The 11386-nt window shown below is 41.0% G+C and overlaps 3 protein-coding genes across 3 annotated transcripts; 1 reads left to right on the forward strand and 2 right to left on the reverse strand.

The window, feature by feature from the left end:
- Positions 1-2284: 2284 nt before the first annotated feature.
- LOC144710002 (ESCRT-related protein CHMP1-like) lies at positions 2285-3699 on the reverse strand. The gene has a single exon (XM_078583647.1). It carries the CDS (start codon positions 3006-3008, stop codon positions 2400-2402), a length of 609 nt encoding a protein of 202 aa, XP_078439773.1. The 5' UTR covers positions 3009-3699; the 3' UTR covers positions 2285-2399.
- Positions 3700-3834: 135 nt separating this feature from the next.
- LOC144710003 (Pentatricopeptide repeat (PPR) superfamily protein) lies at positions 3835-6091 on the forward strand. Its single transcript, XM_078583648.1, has 6 exons — positions 3835-3993; positions 4557-4675; positions 4903-5073; positions 5169-5216; positions 5288-5352; positions 5425-6091. Exons 1-6 carry the CDS (start codon positions 3862-3864, stop codon positions 5463-5465), a joined length of 576 nt encoding a protein of 191 aa, XP_078439774.1. The 5' UTR covers positions 3835-3861; the 3' UTR covers positions 5466-6091.
- Positions 5338-7086, reverse strand: LOC144710004 (putative phospholipase A2 homolog 1). Its single transcript, XM_078583649.1, has 4 exons — positions 6925-7086; positions 5955-5994; positions 5750-5869; positions 5338-5665 (listed from the first exon to the last, which is right to left on the reverse strand). Exons 1-4 carry the CDS (start codon positions 7033-7035, stop codon positions 5487-5489), a joined length of 450 nt encoding a protein of 149 aa, XP_078439775.1. The 5' UTR covers positions 7036-7086; the 3' UTR covers positions 5338-5486.
- Between the last annotated feature and the right edge of the window lie 4300 nt (positions 7087-11386).

Here is an 11386-nt window from a genome sequence, read left to right on the forward strand (position 1 = left end):
TTTCATATGATACATGATATGAGATGAAATAATAAAAGTTTTATGAATAAGCCATATCAAGAGAATGAAATTACGTTAAATTAATGAAATCGATTGTAAATTGGTAACTGTTCAATGAGTACCTCTTTTAATAAAAAAGTGAATATTCATTAGAATGTTATAAGTCTTTAAAGATTAGTCACCTTGTAGGTAATGAAGAATTCAAATCAGGGATTAAATGTAGAATTATCTCACATGTGGCATGTTAGCTAAATTATTGAAATCCCTGAACAAGAAAATTAGATGTTATTTGGAAACTCCATACAAATAGAGTTGGATAAAATTTAACCAGCCATTCAAATGGCCACGAAAAATGTTTGATTCCATATTTTGACATTTTAAGCTTATGATGTTGTGGAAAATGTGTTTAGACATTCAATTCCAATTGATACATTTGACATGTTTTGTAGGCTTTTTCTGATGTCCATAAATGTATCACGCTTAAATCTTATTATATTTTTGATGGATATTATAAATTGCATTGTTATAGTGTATATATTGCATTGACAAATTTGATAGTAAGATTTCATTGCCTAAAGTAGTAAATGACTGTTAAATCATTGGTCAATAAAGACTTATCTAGGTCATAGTCAACCTTAGTTGTAGATCCAAAGCATACCAAGATATTATATGCTGAAGAAAGAAACCTATGTGGAGTTACATTTGTTTAGTGCCTAACATCTATATGTTTATGAAGAATGTGGACTTTTGAGAGCAAGATAAACATGTCTTCCACACAATTTTTGGGGCATCATGTCCCAAGAAGCACAACACAAACATATAATGGAACCAATAACTACTCCCAAAGTATAACATGATATTACACAAGATTCAACATTTCCAAGGTGCATTGTAAAACAAGAACAAAGAACATAGATCTTAAACAATCCTACATAACATTCCTCCTCACCATTTGAAAGAGTAAAAGTGTTTCTCTGACAATGCCCTGATAATCTCGGTGCTTGAGGTTGAGGCTACCTATATAGCCCAAAGTGAGGACACAATTTTGTGGGAAGAGGACCACCAGAAATTAGATTCACTCATCGAACAAACGAATGGAGGATGATTCTTACAATACCTCCTAAAACTTGCCCAGTTCTTTTGATGGAGGAAGGCCAAAAGATGAAGACTGTCGATTAGTCTATTCAGTCATTCGTTCATCTGCCATGCAAGACCATCATTTCTTCATCATCGCCATGTCATCATTATTCATGTTTAGTTGTTCATTTGTGATGAATGATGGAACATAGTGATAGATATGCTATCAATGACTCCCTAACTCTCGCAATCTCTCACACCCCCGCCCAATTATTCAGATGTTAATGATGTTGCTGGCCCCCCGTGCCTTTGACGTGCACTACCTCACCATCTCATTATCTCTCTGCATCTCTTCATTCACCTCGCTCTCTTTCCCTCTTACCTCGGACAGATGACTGATGACTAGTGACGGAAGTGTCTTCGTTCATCAAATGTGTGGACACCATTGGATGATGGATTAAGACAAGATAGGTGGTGATCCATCATCCGTCCTCAAATCCAAGCCAGTACTGTTCTACAATAATGCACCTGATAACAAAATAGGATGGTACAAAATGGAACTAGGGAACTGACAAACGGAGACATTGACGGATGAGGAAGTGGTCGTGATGGGGACGTGATGGTGATGAGATGCCCAGGATGCGTGACGTGACACCGGCCATTGTGGATGACGTTCGTGACAGAATTTTTGAAAAGTTAAAACTGACAGAAAATACATATAAAAATCATTATTTTTAATCTTTCCGACGGCTGAGATTTTGCCATGTGATGTGGCAATTTCAACTTCCTGGAATTTTGCATAGAAGTACCTGTTTTTTTGCGCACGCAAACCGACGCCGTCTATAAATAATTGGAGATATACTACTCCGTTCAAGCAGGGTTTTATTCACCTCACCGGTGACGGTGACGCCGTCACGGTGACGGGACACCCTATGGTGGGACAGTGACAGAAACATGACAGTTTTTTTTTGCATATGGCAGGACGCATAATGGGACGGTGACATGACGAAAGTTTCGTCACGTCACAATCCGTCACGTTTCGTCACGTCTGGGGCGTCATGTCCCGGACGTGGCATTCCCTACATGAAAACGCGAACGACGACATCTTTCGGGAATGACGACATCTCGGGTAATCCTCCAGGATTGGTTGACGTCCAAATATGTTTTCGAGAGTGTTTGTTCTTAACGGACCTCACCTAGGCACTGGTAACCAAGATAACTTTTATTATATGAAAATGATTCTATCATGAAAATTTGAAAATAGAGAGCATTCATTACAGGAATTTGAAAATAGAGAGCATTCATTACAGAAATTTGAAAATCTAACCTCGGGCGCGGAGATCGGCGAAGCGCCTGGAGAGATCTTCCTCGCCCACCGTCTCGGTCATGGCGGGGATCTCGTGGCTGGCGGCCTGCGGAAGCCCGACGGAGACTTCCAGTCCGTGCTCGTCCGCGACTTGCTGCATCAGTCCAGTAACCTCGGACTCCGGCGTGGAGAGGCTGGTAGATCCGGCCATGGAGCTCTCCATGAACTCTGCCTGCACCTCCATGTTGACGAACTGCTTCTCGAACTGATCCATCGTCTCCGACATCTTCTGTAGATTGCCGGTTGCCAAGGAAGAATCGAGGGATTTGACGATGGAGGCCATGGATTTGCCGATGAGTTGCATCTTGGCCTGCGTGTCGAGCCGCGCGACGACGGCTTCGAGGCGGGAGGCCAGGCGGAGGTAGTTCATCTGCTCGCTGCGCTTGCGGATCGCGTTCTCCGCGTAGATCCGCGCCCCGTCCATGTTCCCCTTCTCGATCGCCTTCTTCACCTTCAGTTTCTCGGATTTCTCGTCCTTTTCGCACTTGCGCGCCTGCCGCTGCAGGCTCTTGGCGGTGAATTTCAGCTCCATGATTTGGTTCATCAGCTTCTCCGTGTTCCCCATGGTCGTGATCTGAATTCCGATAGGTCTATCGACGACGCGATCTAAATCGTCGATCTACCGTTTCGGAGAGGAAGATTTGATCGTTTTTCTTCGATTGATCGACGACTTTGACAGGGATTTTTCACCGCCGGAGAGGAATATATGAACGAAAGATCGATTGATTTCGATCGATGAAACCTGAAACGGAGATTTGAGAGACAAATCGAGCTACTTCGATGGATGAAGCTTAAAACGGAGATCTTCGCCGCCGCGGATGGAACTTTGATCGATAGACGCTTTGATCAGAGATTTTCACCGCCGGAGAGGAAGATCCGATCGATTAGTTTCGCTGAAGATGAAGAAACCTCGACCGATGAAGGCTTCGACGGAGATTTCCGTCGCTATAGAAGAAGCTTCGATCGATCAAACGCCTCTGACGGAAACTTTGATCGATCTACGCTTTGATCAGAGATCTTCAAAACGGAGAGGAAGACTCGATCGATTAGTTTCGCTGAAGATGAAGAAGCTTCGATCGATGAAGTGTTCGTCGGAGATTTTCGCCGCTGTAGAAGAACCTTCGATCGATCAAACGCCTTCGACGGAAACTTTGATCGATCGACGCTTTGATAAGAGAGTTTCAACGCCGGAGACGAAGCTTCGCTCGATTGGATCAGCCACGTTGACTTTCTCAGGCCCGAAGGAAACTGGCGGAAAGGGCCTCGGATTTTATAGAACGGTCGGCCTCATACGCGGATGCAGGATCGCCGTAGAATAAATAGACCCTTCGGGTACACGGATCCAACGGCCCGATAAGATGCTGAGAAAATATAACTACTGTCCCTTGGCTTATTAATTATTTATTTTCTCGAAGAGAATGGAGGCGCTAGTGCGGAAGTACCAGCAGAAGTACAGAAGAGTGGAGGGAGAGATGAAGCGGTGGGACGAGCTCCAATCTCGCTTGATTTCTCACTTCGGGAGCGCAACCTCAATCATAGATCGGTTGGAGGTCCAGTCTTCGTCCTCATCTTCTCTGATCCGTTTTCATTTCCTTTTTTCCTGTTCTTCCTCTGCTTGTATTGATTTTTCTTTTTGATAATGACAAAAAAGAGGATCGTTGATGCATAATGCTATCGATGAACGAATCACTGTGCAAAAATTTCTGCGCAAGTCGAAATTTAGTAGCAGTTATTGCATTTTCCTTTGGATTACTGCGGCTTTTTTATTCCGTCCATTGTTTCGCTTCGTTGTCTACTTATCTATCTTGTTATCAGATCTTGCAAGAAATACAGTTAGAGCTTGAGTTTTAATCCATATATATCACTAGAATCTTATGAGATGAACTTAGGAAACATTTTAATGTGCTTAATTTTTGTTGTCTTTAGGTTTGATTTCCGGATGATGTTTAGTCTTGCTTTTTCTCGTTCAAGGATGATTTTTTTGGTCATTGTAAGGTTTACTCTGTATATATCACGAGAATTTTATGAAAAATGAAATTAGAAAACATTTTTCTCGTTCAAGGATGATTTTTTTGGTCATTGTGAGGTGAATTTAAATTAATATTGGCCGCAGGCTCTCAGAGAACAGAAGAATTACGGCGGCCTCTCTTGTGTCGGGGGTATAAAAGAGACGCTCTTGGGGAAGCAGTTGGAGACATTAGAGAGAATTTTCTCCGCCATGAAGGAGGTTCTGTGAGTTCCTTCGTTATTCTTTAACTGATGAATGCGATGATCTTACAAGCAAAAAATTCTGGTCTTCAAATAGATTGATCTAGAATTTGGACATGGAATCCCATGATTTTCTTCTGCACAGGCCAATTTTTTTTAAAAATTAGTGTATAATTAACCATGATTTAAGATCTTCATGTCTCCTAAAAATACTTCGATGCATAATAAACTCCGTTTTTGATGGAAAACAGGAAACAATTTGAAAGCGTCGTAGCATCCTTGGATAAGATATCCAAAGATGCGTGTCAACTATCAAGGTCAGAATCAACTCCCATCTCCTGCCAAATTAAGATTGGAATCAAACCAAGCCTCGCAGATTGCGTAGAAGGTCTGAAGACGATCCACGAGATGTATCAATCTGAGTAAGCCTCTTACTAGCCCAGTTCATGCTATATAATCGAGTAAACACTAATAATATCAATGAAATCTCTCGGCCGACGCCATTTTTATCTCGCAGGTACCATCTCAAGGTATCGTTGATCTCTGCACTGAACTGGAATACTAGGTTAGTAGAAATTAAATAGAAATTTCTCCAACATTCATCTCATCGAACAAAACATCCTGCTGATCTTCCAGTTCTAGAGATGCCGCCGGGCTCAGTCAGCTTTTGTGTGATCAACCAAACATCGCCAAAGATGAAGGTATTACTTGGAATGACTTCAAAATTTCAAGTTTTCTTTTTTTTTTACACGAACCTCATTTCTGTTCTTCAGTGGAAGGAATTTTTGGGATCGTATTCGCGGAAGAAAGCTGATATTTTCGTTGAAATTGGGGATTATAAATCGTATTTGGAGCTGCCGAGCTGGCTGAAGAGGATGGCCATGTCCATTCCTTGGATCATGGTGGGCATGGCCACTTCATAAGGACAATCCCTGGAGAATCCCGCCGTGTTCTTTCTCCTTATCCGCTTGATGCATCTCTTGAAGCTCTCATGGCACTTCACGCTTGCCATTCCTGCAAGAATTTGAACAAATTTCTCCATTAATCTGCGAAGAAATCGACGGATTTTTCAAGAGAAATTTGTGTTTGAAGATGAACCGTTCTTGCCGACGCACTCGTCGTGGATCTTGCAACAGGCGTCGAGTTCATCGCAGGGTTCTTCGCCGGGGCAGCCCGTCCATCCCACGCCGCAATATTTTCCATAGCGGATGCCGATCGCTTCGCACAGACAGACAGACGACGATCGATCAAGCTTTCAATCGGACGAGAAACTCGGCGAGATCTTTGATCGGATACGACTTACAATTACAGTTCTGCGCGGCGCAGGATCTGCTGCACTTCGCCTGCGTGATTTCGTCTTCGTCAGACATGTAGATCGAGAAGATAATTGTAGATCGCTGATCGTGAAGAATTATATTGTAAATCGCTGATTCGGTCTTTCAGCGCAGAGTTTATCACACGGAACGACGCCGTTGAAAAAACCGCGGATTGGGAAGAATTGTAGATCGCGGATTTGGTCTATTGAGCGTAATCTCATGGATTGACGCCGTTGAAACATGAACGAACCGCGCGAATCGAGATTCCAGAAAAAATAAATCATAAATCGCAGATTCGGTCGGTCATCTGAGATGTAATCACATAGATTGAAGCCGTTGAAATATGAAAAAACTGCGCGGATCGAGAAGAATTATATTATAAAACGCAGATTTGGTCATTTCAGATCTAAAAGCACAAATCGACGGAGCTACGCCATGAACAAACCACGAGGATCGAGAAGAATTATATTATGAAACGCAGATTTGGTCATTTCAGATTTAAAAACACAAATCGACGGAGCTGCACCATGAATAAACCGCGCGGATAGAGAAGAATTATGTAATGAAACGCAAATTTGGTGATTTCAGATCTAAAAAACCCAAATCGAAGCTATTGAAACAGGGACAGACTTCGCTTATCGAGAAGAATTATGGATCGCAGATTCGATCGCTTATCTGAGATGTAATCACGCAGATCGACGCCGTGGAAACATGAACAAACCGCGCGAATCGAGAAGAATCATAAAACGCATATTTGGTCATCTCACATGTAATCACGCAGATCGACGCCGTGGAAACATGAACAAACCGCGCGAATCGAGAAGAATCATAGAACGCCAATTCGGTCATCTCAGATGTAATAACACAGATCGATGCCGTCGAAACATGAACAAACCGCGCGGATCGAGAAGAATTCCGTTGTTCTTTCGAAAAGAAGAGGCAGAAGAAGAAGAAAACCTGCGGTTGATCCGGATGGCGACGATCGGCTGCATTCACTGCGACAACGAAGAAGAGAATCACGACGGCGAGAACGGAAGCATTTGGATTGGTAAATCTGCGCAACTTCATCTCCGTTCTCGTGCTTGCATTCGTCCACTTGGTCACTTTGCGGTTATTCTCCTAGATTAGGCCCCATTTTAATTTACAAAACTTAGAACTTTAAGAAATAATTTAAAATATGATTGTATTAAAGATACAAAAATTAGAAAAATTCTGTCTAAACTCTAAACATGAAAATTTTGAGGACTTGTTTCTTCTTCATGTGAATTTTTTCTATCATTCTTTGGGGTTAAATAATTGCATTTTACGGCCGTGTTTTTGTAAGATTTGATGGGATAGTTTCCAGGTTTTAATATTAAGTAAAAAAAATTAAAATTGACTTATGTGCAAGGTGTGTGGACAACTGAGGTCACTTAGTTATTTGTTCCATCACCCGTCACAGAGTCTTTAGCTTCATCCCGTCTGAGGGGCTTAGGCAAAACAGACAGGCACACTACAAGTATAAAACTAGAGTAATTGTCTCATAGCCGATGACGTAATTAAACATAATGTGACAAAAAAGGCATATGGCTATTAATTGATTGGATATGATTATTTTCCATTCTGTTTGTGATCCGTCATTTTGTGATTTATCACATGTTGTGATCTAGGCAATATTCAACCCAACAGATCTAAATTCCTGATTGAACTGTTTATGATATTTGATTGTTGACATTTGCCTCATGTAGTGATGATCCATAACAAATGCCAATAGGCCAACCCAAATTGAGAATTGCAAGGCAGATTCTCTCTCTCTCTCTCTCTCTCTCTCTCTCTCTCCCTCTCTATATCTATCTATCTAGCCATGATGGCCAATTTCATAACCCCTCCAAAATCTGCTTAAAATTTATAAATATTATGCAGGAGAAATCAATATCAGCTCATTTACAATTACAAATTATGCTCTCTGAGTTTGATGCGGTGAGGAAGGAGAAGTCCTCTCTATGTCACAACAAAATATAACATCAACATCATAAATCCATACATTGATATTCCACATAAATATTAATATGATTATTTTCATATTTAAGTTATTTAAAAGATATGAATTATTCACATTATAGTCATAAACTTTATGACCCTGCAAGTTAGTTCAGGTCAATTTATTTGTGATTAATAACACATTAGATAATACCAAAAGCAATTGAGTTTATAATTATTATGATGGGTTACTGATTTTTGATAATAATATAATGGTGCCAAATTTGGAAGAAGAATTAAAATGATAAAACTAATAAGATGATTAGAGTAAGAGAGGCACATGAGCTAAATATTACGAGAGAATTCCCAAATTTTAAAGTCTAAAATTTGGAGAATATGCATGAAATAGGTTGGTTATAAATTAAGGTTAGTCTTTATAAGGTTTTCATAGTGTCTAAAAAAGTTGAAATGAAATAACGAAGACAAAAAAAAAATGAAAGAAGTTGGTGAGATGAAATTATTGCATCATTGAATCATTTTAAATTATATTTATCTGTCATTGTATAATAATTAACTTATACATATTTTCAGGAATAAATGAATATATGATAATGGTATGAAAATAAATTATATTTATATCATTAAAAAAAACCTAAATTAGGTGGAGCATATCATACATCAAAACTATATATGGCTGAAGCTAAATGCGCTTCTGACACTAATTCATGAAAATTCTATCATTTCAATATCATGAGGCTCGTACTCTAATTTTCTAAGATCAAGTTGAAACATGAAAACTAAAATATATAAGGCCATTCTTGCATGCATGTGATGTTTTAATTCATTTTTGTTCTTAACAAACTAACAAAATAATCATAAACTCTCATTCTGTACAAAACCAAAGTTTTGTTAGTTGATATTGGTTCACATGGATATCGATGAACCTCAATCTTTTTATGCTTATTTATATATATGGATCATTATGGATCAGTGGAAATATAACCAACCAAAAAATCAAGTATGGCATGATGAGAAAAGCTCCTTCAATTACCCAGAAATTACATAGGTCAAAATAAATTGAGATAAATATGTAATTGATATTTATTCTATGTGGTTTAATTCTAAATTATGATTTAAAAGTGATGATAAGGTATTTGGAAACCAACTTTTAACTTGGATCCTACTGAATGGGTATGCATCTGATCACAATTTCTTGGTGCTTCTATATGTCAGAGCCCTCATTTTTCACTTGATGTTCTACCTCAGAGTACCAATTCATGATTTCATGTACTTGGCATACTTTTTGGGTATTGGGTTCCAAAATTAACAGGTCATGCTCTGCCACTATGTATATGATTCATAAGGTCCAAACTAGACAAAGTTTATCATGAGGAAAATAAAAAAGGATGTGCCACATCCATGCATACTTGATTTATCAAGTGTATATTAAAGAAAATTCAGTTATCTGGTCAAAGAGTCAGATGTCGGACGATGGAGGACCATCCGATAGAGCAAGTCCAGACTTGTCATCAACCATGTCACAGAGCCTGAGCTGACGTGAAGAACCAGAGTTTTTGCTATCAGGTCTGACGACATCCGAGTTTTCGCGTTTTCGCTGCATTTTGGTTATTTTGGTCTTATGGAGGACCATCAGAGTTTTCGCGTTGTTTTGGTCTTATTTCTCTCGTCCCTTGATCACTATGGAGGCCCCTCCCCATCGTATCGGGCCTCCTCCAAAGTTTTTGTCTTTTATTTTTGCTTTGTTTTGGTTCTTAGGGAAGAGGCCTTGTTGGACTCCTTCCCTAAGGTGGCCCATTAGGGCAACCACACCCTCTTCTTCTATGTAAGGGGAAGGGTGGTGAACGTTGTGTTTGGAGACTTTTGAAGACAGAAAGGAATTTTACTTGTTGTTCAAGGGTTTCCACTGCTTTCCCTCCCCCCCTTGGGAGGAGTTTAGATTTCTTCTTGTTGCACCTAGGTCACCGTTACCTTGAAGAGTCACTAGAGCACCGCCTACAACCCTGAGTTTGGACGCCATCGGCTGCCGTCTACTGTTCCTCTTCACCACCGGAAAGTTCACCATCGTCGTCAATGTTGCTGCAGGATTCAGTTACCGGGCGATCGACCATCGTGGGAGACGTCACAATTGCGAAAACCTCGATCGTCCGGAAGTCACTGCGCTCGACGAACCTGCCCAGAAGACCGGCCTCGTCCCTTCAGACGTCAACAGATCCCACGGGTGCAACTGCAATGGTTGGCACCATCCCCGCGCCTTCGACAAGATCCCAATGGTGCAACTGCCCGGAAGACCGGCTTGTTCTTTTATCGTGGAGCAACCCTTTTACCAACACACAAGGGCCATGACTCCCGCTGCTCAGTCGACACCGACTCATCAATGTCACCCCTTACGACTGCCCTATTTCTATTGCTGTTTATTATCGCCGATGCCACCACCCAGTCTCGGCCGCCATTAGTGTGACCGTGAATTCTCCGTGACGGTGTCCGCCCTCGCTGCTCCTCTTGAGCCTTCACGTCGAACGTGAACGGTCATTGACCGACGCCTGTCTCATCCTGGCTACCTTCGTCAGTGCCTAAACTCGCCCCGAGCACTTGGGCCGAGTCCATAGGTCACACATTCTCTTGCCTCTTTCAATATTATCATCTTCATCAGTGCTGGTTTTTTGACTGCTCTGCTGCCTTGAGAGAGATTTTCTACGAGTTATAGGACTAGCCACCGTACTCGTGTTAGGGACTGTCTTTCTTCGGTGTCAGATTGGGGCAGTTTTCAGTGACGGACATAGACGCTCACGGACAGTGATCGTCCCCCACCCTGTTGGCCTTTGAGTTGATCATCCGGGTCATTGGGAGCTTGTACATTGCCCAGGCCCCTCTTGTCACTATCGGGTCTACTGCCGGTCAGTTGGTGTTCCATCGTTCTTCTCATTGATTTTACGAATTATGCATCAACTAATCACATCCGCATCTTGCATCTATCTCCGTCCCCTGTGGTGTAACACGAGCCACTCGATCCTGACACTTCATATTACATCAGAATGTGTATGCATCTGATCAAATTTTTTTGGTGCTTCCACTATATGTCAGAACCCTCATTTTTCACTAGATGTTCTTCCTTAGAGTACTAATTCATGATTTCATGTACTTAGCAGATTTTTTGGGTATTGGGTTCCAAAATTAACAATCAAGCTTTGCCACTATGTATAGTTTGCATAAGGTCCAAACTACTCGAAGTTTATCCGGAGGAAAATAAAAAGGATGTGCCACATCCATTTATACTTGATTTATCAAGCGTATGTGAAATAAAATTCAGTCATCTGGTCGGAGAGTCAGATATCGCATATTGATCATATTCTTGGAACACAAGCACATGCATGGAATTGTAGATGCCTAACCACGTGATACCACGTAAATTATTGGGTTATTCTAGGAACTTGACACCTTT

Source organism: Wolffia australiana, chromosome 12, assembly GCF_029677425.1.
Source record: "Wolffia australiana isolate 7733 chromosome 12, ASM2967742v1".
Classification (NCBI taxonomy): Eukaryota; Viridiplantae; Streptophyta; class Magnoliopsida; order Alismatales; family Araceae; genus Wolffia; species Wolffia australiana.